This window comes from Lutra lutra, chromosome 15, assembly GCF_902655055.1.
Source record: "Lutra lutra chromosome 15, mLutLut1.2, whole genome shotgun sequence".
Classification (NCBI taxonomy): Eukaryota; Metazoa; Chordata; class Mammalia; order Carnivora; family Mustelidae; genus Lutra; species Lutra lutra.
The window spans coordinates 56,303,692-56,324,734 of NC_062292.1; the positions used below are offsets into that span (position 1 = coordinate 56,303,692).

At 38.5% G+C, this 21,043-nt stretch overlaps 1 protein-coding gene across 1 annotated transcript in view; it reads left to right on the forward strand.

Moving 5' to 3' along the window:
• Window positions 1–20,518, forward strand: part of RRP15 (ribosomal RNA processing 15 homolog) — a 39,987-nt gene extending 19,469 nt beyond the window's left edge. The window contains 2 exon segments of the mRNA XM_047704482.1: window positions 20,391–20,460; window positions 20,463–20,518. Coding sequence (XP_047560438.1) covers window positions 20,391–20,460; window positions 20,463–20,503 — 111 coding nt within the window. The 3' untranslated portion in view covers window positions 20,504–20,518.
• Window positions 20,519–21,043: the final 525 nt, after the last annotated feature.

Here is a 21,043-nt window from a genome sequence, read left to right on the forward strand (position 1 = left end):
CTTACAGTTCAGATAGATGACTTCAAGTAAATAAGATTAAAAAATTCTAAATTAGTATGTCTAGACTGCACATTATCATTAGGTACAGTAAGAGGTTAGTTAAGTGGGTGCCCTGTTTGGGGGGGGCGGATTTTGATGTAACGGTCATGCTAATTTAGGACATCGATCGGTAAACCTGTGTAGGTTATTTGGAATAGGTGGACTTTAAAGCAGTTAAAGAGAAGGAGGGAAGGGAAAGGTGGGAGTAGTGTGCCAAAACACGATTCAGAAATGAGACGTAGATTAATGAAATGGATAAAGAGGGATATTAATTAAGTAGAAAATAAAATTTTCTTTTTTTCTCATATTTTACCTTTTCCTAGCCCCATTGCTATTGCACCTTTTCCATGCCCCTTCCCTTCTCAGACAATCAGGGAGAAGAGCTTTGGTGAAATTCCTGTTGTCCCTTTCCTGGGGTTAAGGGGTCAGAACACAGCCTTCGTATCTTGTATTCCTAATACTATGAAATCTTTACTATTAAGAGTTCATCCACATGTCAACTGTAGATAGCTGTCTATCAGGATAGCCGTCAGGAAATACCTTCCTATGTCTTCAGCTCCTTTACCCTGTTATACCTGTTATTTGTAGTTGTGACATTAATGTCTTATGTTCAAAAACAAAGAAGAGCCAGTACTTTTATATTAAGAAAGCTGGATGGGATTGTAATAATATAAACTAGAGGTTGGATCCATTATATGAACATACATTAATAGTTGTGTCTGGTTTTTGGTTTTGTTTTTGTTTTTTTATTCCTGGGAACACTCAAAACTTGGGAATTTATTTTTAAGAACCCCTTTTTAAGAATTTCCATACTCCTGTGGATACAAGAAGTTTTAAGGCATTTTGATAGATGTTTCTTAACTATGTTATGATCCTGGACAAGACACTTTTCTGAGAACCTTTCCCTTTCTTGGCGATAAATGAATTTTACTTTCAAAGCAATAGGAGCACAGTTTCAAAAGGGAACCAGTGACTCAAAGAAATTGCCAGTGCTCTTCCCCATCCCTCTTGGCCCCTTGCTTTGCTCCCTTCTAAGGTAAACATTTTCAGTTCTTAGATCTTGGTTGTGGTATTGACCTCTGTATGTTAAATAATATTTAGACTATTTTTTTTTTTTGTCAATATTAGATACCTTTTATGGAGAACAGAGAATTGTCATTCTTTCCTTTGCTGCCATACCTCCCATACTGTGTCCTTCTGATGTAGCATATTAACGCTTTCAGCTAGATCAGTATTCAATGTGAACATCATTTACTCCTGAACAAAGTAGGTACGATAATACTTTATTCTTCAACTTAGCTTTCCTATGGTTTTTATTTTCCTAGAGTTAACAGTTGCCTCTTTTTTTTTTTTTTCTAAACCCTTCTCAGTCCTATTTTCTCCATGTTCGTCTTGCTATAATCTAGACTGGTTGTTCTTTATCCTGGTGTGCGCTTGGAGTTTGCTTTATCACTGCCCAGGGAATTCCCTTTACTTCTTTCCTTTGCAGTAGCCTCTGTTTCTAGGACTGTCTTATTTTCTCTTGGCTTTCACTCTCATTTTGATAAGGTCACATTTACCAGTAGCTTCCTGGAAAAGGGTGTAGCATATCTTCATTTTTAATTGATATGTTGGCTGAATTATGTGTAGGAGATGGAACAGTGACCCCTAAAATGATAAGCCTGTGTTCTAATTCCTAGAACCTGTAAAATGTGCCTTATTTAGAGGGGTCTTTGCAGATAAAATTAACTTAAGGATCTTGAGGTGAAGAGAGTATCCCGGATTATCTGGGTACGTTCTAAGTCCCGTGTTAAGTATCCTTACAGGAGATGCACAGGGGAGATTTGATAGACAGAAGTGGCAGGCAAAGTAACCGCAGAGGCAGAGGTTGGGGCGACGTGGCCCCAAGTCAAACAGTGTCAGTACATAGGTTTATTCAGTGCTGTCTCTTTATATTAATCAGCGTTCCTGCGTTTAAACCTTTTCTGGTTTAATGTCTTCAGAGACTAATCTACATGTCCATGGTAGGGTCGGTCACCTGCCTCCATAAGTCAGAAAGGGAAATGAAGAGTCTGCTTCTTACACAGACTGTCAGAAATCTTGTATTTTTAACACACCCCTCACGTCTGCCTCCCCTCTTGCCTCCAGTTCCTGAGCATGGATCCAGTTTCTCACTTAAAACGTTAGCTTTCCTTCTCTCTAACTGGTTATCACAGCTCTAACCAGTTTTCATTTATTTCCTTGTTTGTTTATAACTTTTTATACTTTTTTTTTTTTTAAAGATTTTATTTATTTATTTGACAGAGAGATCACAAGCAGGCAGAGAGGCAGGCAGAGAGAGAGGAGGAAGCAGGCTCCCTGCTGAGCAGAGAGCCCAATGCGGGGCTCGATCCCAGGACTCCGAGATCATGACCTGAGCCGAAGGCAGCGGCCCAACCCACTGAGCCACCCAGGCGCCCCACTTTTTATACTTTTAATTTTAGTGGGCTTTCCATAAGAATTAGAGATAAATGTGTGTCTGCTGTTTAATTGGAAGACTTCCTTTTTATTTTAAAAGCAAAAAGGTTAATCTTACTGTAACTTCGTATTGCTTTAATGGAATTAATGGGAGCCTTAAATTATAAAGTATCTCACAAACAATAAATCTTTAAGTATCTGAAGTGGTCATTTTTAATGTTTTGAAGTGGACTATTTAAAAATTACTTGTTTGTAAACATTTTTCTAAAATTTTAGCCTTATAAAGAGGAAAATGTCCACTGACGGCAGATATACGCCTCTCCTGTATTTGTCTGTATTTGCATCTTCTTGGAAACCAGCTTTGCGATCATCTCTATCCTTTAAGGATTTTTAGAAACTTAGATCCATGTTCTGGCATATCTGTGGTTAACATGGTTTCTTAGAAAATGAAGAAAAGACAGTGTATGATCTTTTAAAAATTTGTCTAGTGTGTTGATTTATTTTTAACCTGGTAAGCAGAATTACTAAATCATGCCTTTATACATTGCGTAGCTGTGATTTCCTAAGTCTGTTTTAAGGGTCATATATATTGTGCCCTACATATCTACATTTGATTTATTTCATTTTGCATTTCTATTATTTACTATTTTTGTGAGCTACAACTTCAGCTATTCAAAGTCTGCTTCCTCCATTTAAAAACCATAATCTTCAAAGGCTTTTGGTGCCTGGATTGGAGCAAAGTTTTTATATGTTCCAAAGACGGCTTTTCACATCATTAGCTGTTTATCAGATTATTTTTAATCTGATTCTGCTGATAATCAGATTATCAGATCTCAGATAATCAGATACCAGATTAAATTTTGGATACTATTGTTGCCCTTAGTACTTTTCTTACGTATTTTGTCTTAATTTTATTGTATGCAATCATGATCTCTGGCATAAAGTAGTTGGGAAAGCCTGCGTTAGAGGCCAAAAAGATATAATCGCTTTTTAAACATCATTTTTAAGACAAGAGATTTTGAAAAGATGTAAGTATTTTAAAAGATGTCAGGCTGATACATTAAATTACATTTGAATCATTAATTACTATACTTTATTTCTTGGAGCTGAACCCACATAACGCAAAGTAAAACAAAAGCAAAGAATACCTGAAGAGATGATAGCTAATGTCTGTAAATCAAAAAACCCTCACTAGAACTTAGGGAAAGTAGTATTCTAAGTATTTTTGTCTATTAAAAAATGAGCTGTTTCTTCCGTTACATAAGTAAGGGTTAACTTTTTTTTTTTTTTTCTTAATAGCAGTTGCACATCTCTTTCATCATAGGAAATCAGGTCATTTGTACAGTGATGTACATCACTTTAATAAATGTACATATTACACATCTATCATTCACAAATTTAACATTTTTTCTTTTAAATTCCTTATATCGTAAAACTTATGTGCGGAAGTAAGTCACTTATTTGTGAGTTCACTGCCCAATATCTCCTTCTCAGTAATGTCCGTTTTCTCGAGTCACTGACATGCCATATTACAATAAATCTTGTCAAATCAATATTAGGGACTTAGTTAACTTTTTTTTTTTTTAATTTTATGTATATCTTTGTGAAATAGGGCCATAACAAAAAAAAACAGTTAGTGGAAGTGAGAAAGCCTAAGAAAAGAGTGATTCTTAACCAAAAAAGTAGAAATTTGGGGTAAAGTACTAAATGTTAAGTTCGATGGAGGTTTGATTCTTGGGAATGACTCAGTCCACTAAACATTTCATGTGGAAACTAGAAGAGAAACTACTTGAAAATTGTTTGAGCAAATGTTCCAGGTAGTACAGATGGTATGTTGCTTATGAAAGGAGAAGGTAGTGAAGTTGGAAAAATGATGGGAGGATGTTCATAGAAAATATGACTCTCAACAGGAATGTGCTTGAGGAGAGTATGAGACGCTTAACTTTAGTTTTAAAAAGTCATGAAGCAAACATAGTGAAGGTACTGGTTCCTTCACTGGACTAATCCAGTCTTTGGGTAAAGGTGCTTTGAGTATCTAAAGAAGCGTTTTCATTTTATAATGTGAATTCTGATGATAACAGGAAAGGAAGCACCAGTGAGTGGCATTTCTGTTGAAATATTTACCTTTAAGCTAAAGAATTCCATGAAGAAAGTCATAAATTAGAACAAGTGTTCAGTGCTGTTGAAATTAGCCTATTTGAAACAGAATCTTTGAAAACATTTAAAAGAAATGAAATAAATGTCAGAGAATGGTGAGTGACATTTTCACTAGTGGTAATCCAAGGAAAAGCAACGGGCAATCATTGTGCTACGACAGGGAAACAAAGCCTACCAGCTCTCAATTTTTCACATCCTTTGTAATTTCCTTTCCTGGTCCTTCTTTTGTAGAGGTTGGGATATTGGGTGTTTGCTGATTGGTGGGAGGCTGGGAAAGGGAACCTGAGGAGAAGTAGTAGGTCACATTTTTAAGTCTTCAGTCTTCTGGTAAGGCGTTTGGACATTATTTCTTAGGCATTTGAGAGCCAGTTGTAATTTTTCATCAGGTAAATGACCTGATCAGATTTGGTTATTTTTAAGGAAAAGAATGCTGAAGGATGGAAAGACTATGTCAGAAGACCAACTAGTGGGAGGCTGTTGCCATAAGCAAGAGGAGAAAACCTGATCTAAGATGTGGTGGGGTGGGGATTGTTGGAAAAGAACCAGGTCAGAGAGGTGGTTTTAAGGTATAGATTGATTTGATTTGGAACTAACGTAATTCAGAGGGTTCAGGGAGAGGGGCCATTGTGATGACTGTGAGGTTTACAGCTTAGGAGATTCAGAAGTGGTGACAGCTTTCCCAAAATTGAACCTTTAAAAGATGGAACATGTTTGGGGGATGAAGGCTTCTTTTATTTTATATCCCAGTATAGTGTATGTACAGTATGATGTCAGCTTCGGGTGTACAGTGTCGTGATTCAGCACGTCTCTGCATTACCTGGTGCTCATCACAAGTGCACTGCTGAACCCCCACCCCCTGTTTCACCTCCCTCCCCCCAAGAGAGGAGGACTTTCGTGAGATGAAGTTGTAATCAGAAATGAGAATGACAGTAAGGAGTGGGTTAAAACAGCAGGTGTGGGGCGAGGCACTTGGTCAGTGGAGGAGATGGGACACAGAGGGGAGGGCGACCAGGGGGGAAGAGTGTATGTGAGCGCTTGCTGCAGAGACTCAGAAGTCCTGTAGGTCTCTGTAGGGCCCTAAAACAATTTACCTGTTTACCTCGTCAGGGAAGATGCATCATGTATTTTAGAGAGTTTTTCACATAATGTTTCTAGGTTTAAAAAATTGTCAAAAAAATTGTCAGTTATTTGGAGAGAATTCTATAATCCAGAACCTGTAAATTCCACTCCACTCCTAAACCAAATAAGTGGAAGGCCCATACCAGCTACACACCAGCATGTAAGAAGGCACATTGCCGGATTCCGTGATGTTGACCTTGAGTGGTTTTTAAAAAGATTAAATTGTATTTAGGACGCTGTGTTTAAGGAAGCAACAATAATTCATATTTTGTGTAAGAAAGGGTCTCATAAAAAGTTTCACTTTTTTATCCCTCAGGAATAGCTCTTTCCTTATCCCGTTCAGAACACGTACAAATCTAGTGATATGTTTTCCCGGTATGTTGAGTGATCAAGATTTTAATAATGTAGAGCCGTTATTTTTTTTCCTTACTTTCCAAAGTCGTGGTTGTTCTTTTGCTCTTTAATTGAAAGTTGACTAAATCCAGTCAAACTTCTTGGAATTTGTCTATTTCCTTAAAGGTGGGACTGAAGGAAATATGATGCATAGGATGCATTTTAAATCTGAATCTCAAAAGAGTATATATTGACTGCTGTTAGGAAGGCTTTGACTGTATGTTATTCAAACTCTTGAATTACAGACTTGCATGGTTTTCATTTATTTGAAATTGCTATGTATCACATTCACCTTTGGTTATAATGAAGCCACAATAATAATTTCATAGTAAGGGAAAATGTTAGCTAGTTTCTGTTAGAAAGTAATTTTTTTAGTGATTGCTGGACAACAAATTTCAGTGAAAAATTCCCAGGGGAAAAAGTTGCTGGAGTGGGGGGGGGGGGGGAATATATAGATAGATACACACACACACACAATTTTTTTTTTTCCTGATTTTTGTGATAATGAGCACTTGAAATGTCAAACATAGGGGTAAGTTAGGGGCTTTGTTTCTCAAACACAGTAATGGCCATCACAGTTCCTCCATAGCTGCGTATTTAGTGGTGGGAATACTTTTGAAATACCTGGCTTCTTTGGTATGTTAGTAACTAAACCTAGCTTTGCACTGCTCTATCCTGTGAAAACTGTGCGTTCTGTAGGGTTCAGAGACCTACTGAGTTCCTGCTCCCGAAGAATGGAGGGACTCTGCATGCAGCTCCCTAGGTGGTCCCCCGCAGTTTTCAGGATTTAGTTTTTAACTGGTGTTGGGGAAGTGGAAGGCAGGCAAGGGGGTAGAGAACGATACTGTCCTTAAATTGCTCTTCTGCATTGCACGGCAACAGTGTTTTACTCTCGCATGAAAGCAGCTCTGGCTGGAATGTGTGGAATTCTAACTTTGTAAATAATTCAGCTTAATGTTTGTTTACTGAAAATGCCTAAATAGATTGGAGTTTAGACAAAAGAGAGACTCCAAAGTTTGAAATGAGAATGAGCATGATTGTACACATTGCTGTTGATGGGAACAGCTTAAAGCCCGTTTCTCAAATCCTTTTAAAATAGGCTGTTTAGCTTCAATGTTGCGTGGTTTTGGATTTGGACAGCAGTTGTAATCGAAGCAAACGTATGTTTGGAACGTGGTGCGTGCAGCATTTTGACATGGGGGAAATACGGGTATGGGGGACGCGTAAGAACTAATCACGGGGCTTCTGTAGCACCTTTAGTTACTGTTGAAATAAAATTTACTGATGGTGACACACGTCTCCTGGCCCTATTTGAAGAAATGTTCTATTTGAAGTTGCTGGAGTGGAGTGTGTATAGGATTCTCATCAGTGAGGTTCAGGCTTTTTTTTTTTTTTTTCTTTAATAATTGTCCTGTGCAAAGTAAGTCTTACGCTACGCGCTTACACTTAGATGACGCATTTGCAAAATCAAGGGAGTATTTTGTTTCTTGCTGAAAATCACAAATAAGAGCTGGTTGGTGGTTTTTGCTTGAGCTGTAGGCAGATGAGAATGTTGATGAGGGATGTGTGAGCTGTTCTACAGTAGCAGAGGCCACGGCCTGGAACCCGATGGCCTGGGTCGAAACGCTTGTTCTGCAGTACACTGCGGATGGGTTACGTACCACGCGATGCCTCACGTTCCTTAAGTGTTTCAGATCATCATTCTGGGAGCAACAACTGCCTCATAGAGAGAACTCTAAGACTCAGGGAGTTAGTATACGTAGAGTCCTTAGAATAGTGCTTGGCACAGTGCTATGTAAATGTCTGCAGGTACTTTCATTTTGTGTTCCTTATATTTAGTTCCTATTTTTCTTTTTTTTTTTTTTTAAGATTTTATTTATTTATTTGACAGACAGAGATCACAAGTAGGCAGACAGGCAGGCAGAGAGAGAGGAGGAATCAGGCTCCCCGTGGAGCAGAGGATCGACGTGGGGCTTGATCCCAGGACCCTGGGATCATGACCTGAGCTGAAGGCAGAGGCTTTAACCCACGGAGCCACCCAGGAGCCCCTAGTTCTTATTTTTCTTAACAGATAGTAGTCAAAGATGAAAGTTGGAAACCAATTTGGAAAGAACCTGTTTCTCTTTATGAATTACTGGATAATCCAAAAAATATCCAATAATTTAATGAAAATTATGTTTAGATTAGGAAAATTCTCATTTTAGGTGCCTCTAGTCTATTGATGCAAATTGTTACGTAATAATAAACCTAGGTTTTGGGGACCTGGAGATTGCCCACTTTCTCTTCCCCATTTTAAGCTACACTTACACTCTGTTACTTTAAAGATTTTACTTACGAAGGAGAGTTTGGTTTCTAAATGGTTGCTTTCGTACTACAGTATTTGAATGTTCTCATCTTTGTGATTAGTGTGTAGAAACATCATTAGAAGATTTCAGATATCCCTAGTTGGGGATTCTGTGCATATATGTGATGATTCAAGGCATTGGGAAGTGGGAATGTTGGTAGAAGGACTAGGAAGGGGCTTGGTACTGTTTGCTTTGTGCCCGGTACTTTGAGAGGTGTTTTTATATAGTTACATTTTAAGAAGTACTAGAATTCTTTTTTTTTTTTTTTTAAGATTTTACTCATTTATTTGACAGAGATCACAAGTAGGCAGAGAGGCAGGCAGAGAGAGAGAGGAAGGGAAGCGGGCTCTCCGCCTAGCAGGGAGCCCGATGCGGGGCTCAATCCCAGCACCCTGGGATCATGCCCTGAGCGGAAGGCAGAGGCTTTAACCCACTGAGCCACCCAGGAGCCCCTCTCTTTTTTTTTTTTTTTAAAGATTTTATTTATTTGCCAGAGAGAGGAGATACAGCGAGAGAGGGAACACAAGTAGGGGGAGTGGGAGAGGGAGAAGCAGACTCCCCATTGAGTAAGGAGCCTGATGTGGGACTTGATCCCAGGACCCTGGGATCATGACCTGAGCCGAAGGCAGATGCTTAACAACTGAGCCACCCAGGCCTCCCTAGAATTCTCATTTTAGAGGTAAGAAACGCAAAATCAGAAATATTAAGTGACTTACCCCAGGTCACTTTGATAGTAGTTGGTGGAATCTGGATTAAAACCCAGTCCACATTGCTCCAAATCAGCCATCCGTGCCTGCTCCTTAAAAAGATCTGAGGTGGGGCGCCTGGGTGGCTCAGTGGGTTAAGCCACTGCCTTCGGCTCAGGTCATGATCCCAGGTCCTGGGTTCGAGCCCCGCATCGGGCTTTCTGCTCAGCGGGGAGCCTGCTTCCTCCTCTCTCTCTGCCTGCCTCTCTGCTTACTTGTGATTTCTCTCTGTCAAATAAATAAATAAAATCTTTAAAAAAAAAAAAAAAGATCTGAGGTCCTTTGTTAGAAGAGCAGAACTGAAACTGGGTCTCCCTTTTCTCACCTAGATGAGCTAGAAGAGGTGGGGCTGGCTAATGAGGCGCAGTGTCACCCCCTGAGGATCGAAGGAGAATGATGAGGGAGAGGACTTGCAGTCTGAGTCTGCCTGGGTCTCACAGCCCCTTCATTAGAGGTGTAGCAGCGCGTGGAGACTTACGGGTTTTAAAATCTCATTTCTCAAAACTGTTAAGAAAGATAAACTATTACTGTAGTAAGCATTTCAGAATCATGAAACAAACTCATTGAACTCATTTAAGGAATTCTTTATAAGTTCACTGTTAGAATTGATTTTCTATTCTTTTATCAGGGACTTAATTAAAATTTATTGGGTATCAGATGCATCCTGTATTTAATCATTGCTTGCCTAATAGAAATTTTAGGATCCTTGTTTTTCCCCGGTTGCTTAATGGGAATTTTCAAACAGGAAGAAAGTATGAAAGACCAGTGTTTCTGTCACCTAGGTGTGATAATGGTTGACCCTTGTCCGTGTGTTTGTTTTATAGAGTTGTCTGCCTGTCTTCATCTCCATCTAGTTTTTGTTTGTTTGGGGGTGATTATTTGAAGGTGCTAATACCCATACTGTCCTGGGAATTCTTTTTTTTAAAACAGCTTTCTTGAGATAAAATTGACATATCCTACAATTGAGAAGATCATTTATAACTAAACCAGCCGTCTTGAAGAATGAGTCCAGTTCTGAATCTAACTGTTTCATCATGTCTATGAACTTGCTCCTCTTTGCCCTTTCACTGTGAGTGGACGGTTACGACTAAAGGTTAGGATTTAGGTTAAACTTTTTTGTGGCAGAAACTGTTTCATAGGTGTAATACTTAGATGCTGTGTCCGTAGTATGCTCTCACTTCAGGAGACACATTATTAGAATGTCCCATGTTAGTGATGAGGGTTTTTCATGTGGTGAAAGTGGTAATAAATGTTTCTTCATTAAAGGTGCATTTTGGGGCGCCTGGTGGCTCAGTGGGTTAAGCCGCTGCCTTTGGCTCAGGTCATGATCCCAGGTCCTGGGTTCAAGCCCCACATCGGGCTTTCTGCTCAGCAGGGAGCCTGCTTCCTCCTCTCTCTCTGCCTGCCTCTCTGCCTACTTGTGATTTCTCTCTGTCAATAAATAAATAAAATCTTTAAAAAAAAAAAAAAAGGTGCATTTTCTCCTCTACACTTAGAAAGTAATTTCTGGGATGAATAATTTGAAAGGAGCAAATAAACTTTTCCCCATCTACATTTTGCCTATTACCATCAATTGATGATCCTTGTCCAAAACAGTTAAATATTACTGAAATTTGCAAACTGGTGCTTTTCTCATTCATTTTCTATTTATTTTTCTAGGGTTAAATTTAAGTTCCAAAATACGGGGTTAATGTAACTTTCCTTTGAATGACCGCTTTTCAGAGTAAGGAGTTGACTTAGCAGTCCTCTCCAGTGCTGGCGAGTTAACCTTCCTCCCTCACTCCCACCTTTTTGTTTGTGTCTTTGTTTAATTTCATGGATGTAGGAATGTCTAGTTGTTTGGTATTTTAGAATCATTATGCCTTTTTTTATTTTTTTAAGATTATTTATTTATTTATTTATTTATTTATTTATTTATTTATTTATTTATCAGAGAGAGAGAGAGAGAGCGCGCGCGAGAGCGTGCACCAGCAGGCAGAGTGGCAGGCAGAGGCAGAGAGAGAAGCAGGCTCCTTGCTCAGCAAGGAGCCTGATGTGGGACTTGATCCCAGGATCCTGGGATCATGATTTGAGCTGAAGGTAGCAGCTTAACCAACTGATCCACCCAGGCATCCCTTGTTAGGCTTTTTTTTAATGCTTAAGTTCGCAAATGTGAGGACAGGAACCAATGCAGACTGGTTTCTTGTGCCCTTTTGACATAACCTCATTTTCCTTTGAGTACTTTCTTGCTTTCTGGAACACAAGCTCTCAGGCTTAACCTTGTATTTTCTGTGGCCCAGAGCTGGAGTCACCCTTTTTCCAGGGATCTCTCGTGAGGACAATCTATTTATTTTTAATCTTTTTGTTGATTTTCTTAGGTAGATTGATAGCATGCATATTTTTACTAGATAGAAGTTTTGTTTATGTAACATTTCATAGTTTCACAGAGAACTTTTACATATGTTTTCTCACTTAAGCTTTTTAACAAATTTATGATATTAAAAATTAGTGTCTGTTTCATAGATGAATTCACAGCTCTAGTAAGTTGTTTATAAGTCTGAATTCTCATCTATATACTATATAACGAGGTTGATAAAAGAAGAATGATATGCTTTAAGCGTCTGACTGGCAGAGTGTATTCTCAATGTTTCAAGTTCCTAATTGAGTCTAAAAATAATAGAGCACTTTTGTCAAAAGGCTTCTTGAGGTGTTATATTTATCTTTTGGGCAGTTCAGTCAACTTTAACTTATTAAGAGTTCTTAAGAGATATAAACGATGAGGAACATCTGGGTTGCTTAAATGTTTCCTCAAACTTAACTCTGTCTATTTAAATATATAGAGAGCAAGTTAGAATGGAAGCCGCCAGAGAGAACCGCGTTGAGCAATCGCATGTATTGAGTATATGGTAAAATCCAGGACAGCGTTGAAATTAAAATAAAATATAGTGCAGCAGATGGGGAAAAAAACACCAAAGAGTTTTAGGAGTATTAGGCCTGAATCTCAGAAAGCTACATAGAATTAGGTTTTCTTGGAGAACTGTCTACGTTTAACATGTGCTTGGGACTACATCTAAAGGTGACATAATTTTAGCATCTTGGTCTTTTTTCCTTGGATAGCCTACTGAATACTTTTCTTGCTTGTTTGGATCTTACAGGTTACCCATTTAAGTTTGTAAACTGTACAAGAATCTGGAAAACTATACAATAGTTAACAAAAACAAAGCCAAATGGGCTTATTGCTGGAATGCCGTCCTAGTAAAACAGTTAAAACAAACTAAAACAAGTGTGTGAAGAAATGAAGAAGGCACAGATTGATCAAAACAATTAGGAATTGCTTATTAAGAATTCTTTGGGAATCAGGGCATCTGGGTGGCTCGGTTGTTAAGCGACTGCCTCGGCTCAGGTTATGATCCAGAGTCCTGGGATCGAGTCCTGCATCGGGCTCCTTGCTCAATGGGGAGCCTGCTTCTCCCTCTCCCTCTGCTGTTCTGCCTGCTTGTGCTCTCTCGCTCTGTCAAATAAATAAAATATTAAAAACCATTTTAATATTTTATTTATTTTATTCCCTGATTGAGAATGAGAGGAAAGTTGAGTGTGTACTGATTACAGGATCTTCCATATAACCTTGAATCTGTACGTTCTCACTAGAACTCTTGTACATTCCAGTTTGAAAATTTCAATACTTTCTGATTAAATTTTCAATCCTTGGGGTGCCTGGATGGCTCATTTGATTAAGCATCTAACTTCGGCTCAGGGATCCAGTCCTGCATCGGGCTCCCTGCTAAGAGAGGAGTCTGCCTCTCCCTCTGCCCTTCTACCCCCTGCTTGTGCTCTCTCTTTCTCACTCTCAAAGGAAGAAATACAATCTTTAAAAAAGAAATAAAAATAAAAACTCTGACAGAATTATAGAAAAGTGAAGGGAGGCACCTTCTCCCCCCTCACCCACCCCGTGTGTTATCGTCTCTGCTTTCTCTTTCAGATAAATGAATAAATAACCTTAATGGTTCGTGGGATGCTTTAATGTTGGGCGTTATTGAGAAAGCCAAAGATGTTCTTATTCAGATCTAAAAATACGGGGGCTGTGTTTCATTTCTGTTGATTTCTACCAGAATTAATCTTTTTATAAAAGGGATTTCCCATACATCCTTCATTTCCCTGCCAGAACTTTCAGACAGGCTTTCATCAGCTGGAAGGGTGATTACTATCTACACCTATAAATAGCTTTACAAAAAATTTGCAACAATAAAGGTATTAAGGTGAATTTAGCTCATGTGTTAAGAACCTTTTTTAATTCAGGTGAAAACTAAATTAAAATGGAAACTGAACATTCTCAGGGAAAGCAATGAAATCACAATTCCTGCTCATTGCTAAATATAGATGTGATTATACTGTTTATTGTTTTAGGATTTGACTTTAATTTTCCCCTTCAGAATTGAAATGAGGTTAAGCTCTTAGTTATTTGGTATTAGACTAATGAATAATTCCAAACCTCTGTTTTCAGTTTTCTTTTCAGTAGCTGCCAGCGTATGTTGAATCTTGAAATGGAAGCTGATTAACAGTTTTAAGGTTGTCTTCATCCTCAAAATTGACACAGGACTGCTTCTGTATGATCTTGATTAAATATTTGTATAAAAGCAGGCCGGTGAGGGTAGGGACTATTTTGTTTCCTTGTATCATGTGGTTTTCATTAAACTTTTGCATTTCGTCAGTGTTACTTGTTGGTGGATGTAGGCCCAGAGAGCTGCCGTGCGGGTTGCTGGAGGTCACTGAGTTCGTACTGCTTTGCAGCGGCACTGACGGGCTGCACAACCTGCTTGGTTTTGATTGTGCTGAACCTTCCTGCCACTTCCGCCTGATGATAGCACCTGTCTGTTGCTAACCTGGGTAGTGTGTTTACCTGTATCTTGCAGTATATCTGTACCAAGGTTAAGGGAAGGATCTTTCATTTTTTGAAGACCTGGACCTCTGAGCTTTCTGATTTTCAGTGTTGTAATCAATAGTCAACTGTGATTCAGATCCAGAACTCTGTTGGTTTTCATTCCTTTTATAAAAGTAATGCATCAGATTATCACTACCTCCATTTTACAAACAAACCAAAAAAACCTAATTCTCATGATGTCTTAACATGTAATGAAATCTGTTTAGGAATCACCGTAGGCAAGTGTTTCCAGTGAATGACACATTTGGAATTTCCCTCAGCCCCCTTCTTTTCTTATTAATCTCTGATCGACCTTTCTTTGTGGATGGTCCAAGTATTCAGAAAATTTTATACCTAATGATAAATCATCTTTATGGAAAAGATACAGTAAATTGATATTATGTAAATCTGTTGTGCAATATAATTTTCCCAGTTCTGACTTTATTTATTTTAAAGGTTTTGTTTATTTATTTGGGAGAGTGAGAGAAAGCAGGAGCAGAGGGACAGGATGAAGCAGATGAGCAGGGAGCCTGATTTGGGAGCCAGGACCCTAGATTCCTGACCTGACCTGAAGGCAGATGCTTAACCAACGGAGCCATCCACGTGCCCCCCACAAGCTCTGACTTTTATAGAAATTGTGTTAAACATATTCAGTCATTTTCAGTGTATTTTAGTACTCATTGTACTGTATAATTTGTAGGTTATAACAGGCGATTTAGTAATAATAGTGTTCTTAGTAAGTTTTAGAGCAGTATAGTATTACGGAAAGAACTTGGACTTTGGAATCATGGATATGCTCTTGAGCGTGACTCAGCCGTTTATTAACTGAACTTGATTGAGTTCAAGTTCCTTCACTTCTTTGAGCCTTCGTTTCCTTCTATAAGATGAGGAAGACAGCTGCTTTCCGGCTAGGAATTTTAAGAGAATTAGAAATAAGGCAGTATTATGTAAACTGGCACATAATAACTTCCTAGCATAATTCATGTTTTTAACATTTTTTCATTTCAATAAGTTGGAAAGGGAAACAGAATCATAGTAAAACTGAAAGAGTGTCTTGGGGGAGATTTTTTGGGAAGATCTTAGAGGAGGCTTGCAAAACTTAGAATTTGTGGAATTAATCAAGGATAGTTGTTTTTTCATTACTTGGTCCTGTTTTTCCCCATTTAAATTAATTTTTACTTATCCATGTGGTTTAAGAGGTCGCATTTTGCCAAAGGATTATTATAAATAGGTTTCTGCCCTATCCTGCCTACTCTCTGTGGCTCCTACCCCAGGACCAACCACTTTTTACTCCTTTAGCTCGTTACATTGGCATTTATGCCTCTCTGTATTCTTAACTTTTTCCTTTCTATTTGTTTTTCCTTAAGTTAATAATCGCCTTGATTTTCATATGTAACTTCCTTAGTTTATTTAGTTTTTCAAAATCAAATTACCTCAGGTAATGTATTTTTGAGCTGTTCTCTCCTAGACTGCCCCATTCTCCTTTTTCTGGGCTGCTTGCCCCTTGGGCTGCTTCACAGTTGTCATCCTGGGACTTACATTTTTGTGATCCTTGGAATTTCTTCTGGATTGGATTTCATATTTACTGGATCACATTTCTTCTTTCTTGTTTACTCCCACTGTTTGGTGAAGCATATCTTCAGTGTTTTTGTCAGGTTAAGGTATCATGCCATGTTCTGAGATGTCTGTGTGCCCGATGCTCAGTTACCATTCTCGAGTCTCCATTTACTGTCACTCTGGAACTTCCCTTCTCTTTCTTCTGTTGGACTGCCTACTTCTTCTATCCTGTGTCTTTGTCTTCTTGGTTTACTCTTCCGTTTTTTGTGGAGGACGTTCTCAGTAGTTCCCTGAGATAGGCTTAATTAGAAGTAAACTTTTGGGTACCTTACAAGTCTGAAAGTACCTCTGTTTTTTCCTCATACTTGACTAACAGTGTATCTGAGTATTGCATTTTAAGTTGGGAATTATTCTTCAGCATTTTGAAAGAATGTGTCTCGTGCTTTCTTGCTTATAGGGTTGCTTATAGGAAAATCTGTATCTGTTTTAATTCCTGATCATCTCTAAGTATGTGACTTGTTTGTTCTCTTTCGGAAAGCTTGCAGGATATTTTTTCAGTACCTATTATTCTGAAGTTGTACATGATGTCCTTGATGTGGCTTGGTTTTTCTTTTGTGTTTTGTTTTCTTTTGTTTCTTTTGTGTTTTCAGAGGGCTCTTTTTATTCTGGAAGTGTGTGTCCTTTACTTTTGGGAAATTTTCTTGAAGTATTTCATTGGTTTCCTCCCCTCCATATTTGTGTTCTCTCTGTATACTTGTTATTTGTATGTTGAACCTCCTGGACTGGTCCTCCAGTTATCCGACTTCTGTTTTCCATCACTTGTTTCTTTTACTCTATTTTCTGGCTGATTTCCACAGCTTTAGCTTCTCACCCTTGTATTGATGTTGTTGTTTCCGCCATCATGTTTTTAATTTCAAGCTCCTTGTTATTCTCTTAATGTTTCTTTTTAAATAGCAACCACTTGTGTGGATGCACTATCATCTCCTAACTCTTTGAGTATATTAATGGTATTTCCCCCAAATTTTCTTCTCTTTGAACACTTCTGTTTTCCTACAAGCTGCTTTCTAAATGTTTGTGTTATCCTCTCTTTCCTTTCTGATAGTCCTTAGTCGTCTGTTCATGATTTAGAACAAATAATTCCAAAGAGGCAATGAAGTGAGCGTGCGGGTGTTGCGCGTGTGACAGGAGCCTTCGTGTGGTGTCTCTCTGTGGGCTCTTATTAGCGACTGGCCAGATTTTCTCTAGGCTGTTCCTGATTTCCTGCCTGAAGGGAAAGATTTGCCTCCCAGTGTTCTTGGGAGCCCAAAGTGAGAAGAGGTTTGAGACTCATTATTGGGGAGCAGGGGGTATAACGTAATTCTCTGTTTCTGGTATTGCACCTGCGCCTTCATCCGTGCGTAGCCCATTACCTCTCCGGAGGGTAAAGCTTCAGCCTTCCACCCAGCTAGTGTGGAATGGGGAAAGGGATCCAGAGATCTGATCGCTTCTCACATAAGGTTCTCCCAGTTGTCTTTATTTTGATCCTTCCGTTCCTATCCTCAATTCCCAAAGTACCCAGCGAATGCTAGTTCCTGGGGCGTTGGTTGGTTGGTTGATTGATTTCTTGAAGATCCGGCTGTGTAAACTGGGTTTGTCACGTCTTGACAGTTGCAGTCTTAGGAGTGCGCTTTCTTGGCTTTGACGAGACAGTCTTCTGGCCCATCTCGCTTCCACGCTGTTACTGGTGTCTCTCTAGATCTTTCCTTGTGAATTATGTCTTTAAAATAACAAGGCACTTTTCTGTTGTTTTAGTGAGTTTTGCAGTTGAGCAGGACTAGTTGTGTTTGTTCAAGCTGCCACCTTATGTGGACTCCCCCCACCCCCGCCTTTTTTCTTGGCTGTGTATTACTTTAGCAAGTGTAGGCATAGAAAGTAAAGGGTCATCCTGTTGCCTTTAAAACAGAGTGTTTCTTGCACTGCCATCAGGACAAATATTATAAAAATACCTGCTTTTTAAAATACATTAACCCATACTTGTTTGTACTAAGTTTTCTAGTGTTTTTGTCCTATTTTTGCTTCACAACATAAAAATAGCACTGTAATGTGGGAGCTTGGATGATGGCGACTTAAAAAACATCTAGTGAGGTGTCCTAACATTGGATTTCCAGAATCTGAAATCTTTTCGCTTTCAGCTATAACGTGTACTTGGTCTTGTAGCAGAGAATGAACTACGACTTATTTGTTCTTTTATAGACCGGTGGTTCTCAGACTGTAGCCGTGTCAGAAGCACTGGATGACTTATGAAAAGAGGTTGCCGGGCTCCAGCCCCCAGTGTTTCTGATTCAGGAGGTCTGGAATGGGGCCTGAGATTTTCATTCTCTAACAAGTGATACTGATGCTAGTATCAGTGTCTGGGGACCACACTTGGAAAATTATTGATATAGGACAGTCAGTTGCTGAAAAAAAAAAAGCAACAGTACAACCAAAATCCCCCAACAAAGCTTTACTTCATTGTTACTCCTTTGCATTGGACCGTTGAGAGATGCTTTGAGTTTACTATGATTGTTCTCTTTGCCTGAAATATATGTTTGCATAATTGTCTTTCAAGAAAGCATGCTGGGCAGTTGCTTTCAACATTTTAATTAGCGAGTTCTTTCCGTTGGTCCGCTATGGTTCTTTTCTTTCTTTCTGAACTACCTGTTTAAGGCTTTGTCCCTGTTCTACTCTTCTTCCTTCCTTCCTTCCTTTTCTTTCGGGTGCTAACAGCTTTTATGATGCAGCCTAGTAGAGGAGTAGCCCACAGTCCTGCCGAGGGTGGGCTGTCAGGATGCGCTCTCACGTAGAAACAGTCTACACTGAGCTCAGTCATGAGGGGTCTGCCTTCCCGTGGTTTGGGGCATGTTGACAGCGCATTGGGTGTAACACTGTACATGAAGCTTACCACAGAGATTGTGCCTGTTCATGTGTAAACACGAACATCAATGTCAGGGTTAAGTCTTTACTAGTCAGTAACTTGCATATAACTTGCATATAACTCCTATACCAGGAGTCATATACTTTTTAGAATTTACTTGAAAATTTTGAACGATTACTGTGGTGGGAGATGTGTTTTGATTGTGGTTGCATCTAAGTGGTTCTCTTCAAGGGAACAGCTTTTTCTCTTAAGGTGAGAAGATTGGCAAAGAAATCTTGAGCTGAATTAAAAAAAAAATAGCCTTTATCCAGTTAGGTAACGAAATCGAACAGAAGCAAGAAGAGTTTTAGGAAGGTAGGTGTGGAACTGTAGAAATGAGGAATGGGAAGGTGTGAGCATGCTCCGTGAGGAGAGTTACACATTCCTTTCTTACTTGCTCACTCCCTTATCAGTGTGGGCATGAGAAGCTTTGCAGTTGTTTTAGTGTTGGTTTCTAAAAACACCGATATTTTTTCTTTCTTTTGTGTTGGTTTAGTTAAAGTACAGAGCATGCTGTTTGACTTAAGAGAATTCTGAAATCTTTGCTCAATTTGTATACTCTCTAGTCTTTACATTTAGGTACAAACTTTGCTTGATTTTTTGATCCCAGGAAGACAGGGGTAAATCCAATAGGATATTTTTCCTGTTTTGTAATAGTGTCCTTGTTTTTCCTAAATAGAATGGCTGTTGGGGGCTATGTTTTTAAAATAAAAGATAGCTTCAGCAGAATTAGATAAGTAATCTCTTGTAACCCAGGAAATGTCTTTAATATCTTTTCTCTTAAAAAATTGCTTTTTATATGTTTAATAGCTCTCGTAAAGATAAACACTATTTTCTAGCCAAATATCATGGGTTCTTGCATACTTAGGGAGTTTTTTCCAACGTTGTATTTATGAATGGTTTAAGTAGAAAGGTGTAGACTGTTAGATCCCAGAAGACAGGGACTTTGTTTTGTTCACGAATGTATTTCCAACACTAAGAACAGTGCTTGAAGCACATTCGTGGAATGAAGGAAGGAAATCCCAGAACTTGAGGTCGTATATATTGTATTACTTAATTAGTACCACAAGGTGGTGCTGTTGTACCATGAAATTCAAGTTTGTACTTCTTAGGCTGTCGTTGTTTTAGGCTGTCATTGTTTTATGTAAATCCTATAAATAAGCAAAATTGACTACCTATTATGTTTATTGCCTGCTTCAGTTATTTATCATTTTAGCATGTGATTAGTCTTTTGACTACATGATTAGGTCAGGCAGTGAGATCATAACCTAAATAAAGAACATTTGGTTCACATTTTTATCAAATGTTAAATGAGATAACATCTATAAAAACCTAACACCGTACCAAGTTAGTCTCCTTTTCTCTCTCTTATTTTGTATGATAAGGCTTTGTTAAATTTCTATTTGTTTTAAAATAGTTTGCCAGAATTTTTCTAATAAATCATCCATAAACATTAAATAATATTTAAGTCTTTTCGATTGCCAGATTTTAAAAATTGATAGCAAACCTAGATTTTACTATATTCTCTCCCCCTGCCAATAAAAGGTTTTTTTGCTTCCATGATTTTTATGGGGTTAAAAATAGTTTATTAACGTATAGCTCTATTACATATTGTGCTTATATCACAGTGTGTAAATTAACTATAATTTGTCTTGTTTTCATTCCTGTTCTGAAACTAAGTGTTGATAAGTTAGTTTTGTAGCTTGGGCTTTTTTATTTCCTTATGATTAAATTGCCTTTTGATATTTTGTTTCTGTAATTGTCCTCAGACTGAAGTGAAATCAGAAGAGGGCCCTGGATGGACAATCTTACGTGATGATTTCATGATGGGAGCATCCATGAAGACTGGGACAAAGAGAGTGATGACGTGGATAACCAGTGAGCCAGGGTCTGGAGCGACTCGGATACATAAGACTGTAGAGGAAACACAGTGTACAGTCATTGTATTTTTCCTAGCAAAATGCTCTGTGCTCTCAGAGTTACGCGGCTGTGAAGCTATCATTGTAAGAAAGCCAAAAGACTTTTACTATTACCAACTTGGGTGTTTTCCTCTTTTCGTGAAAACTTTGTTAAATTAAGTTTTTCAAACCTTGTATGATTTTAAGCATTGTTTCTCAAACATGTAAAAGGAGTATTTCTGCTTAACTAGCGAGATGCACATTTTGCCCAGATCATTATAAGTTTACGTGTTGGTCATGGATATGGTATTTTGTTGCAGTATCAGCAGTTTCTAGAAATGCAGTGCTTTTCATAATTAAAATGAACTCCCTGAAGTTAATATTTTTCAGGTTTCCAACTTTACTGATTCTGTGTGTTTGTACTTTCGTGAGGGGAATTTGTGGTATTTGTTTTGGTGAGCTATTGTGAAACCTGTGTAGTGTAATTTAACATGATAGTATTTCTGATTTAGCGTGATGATTTC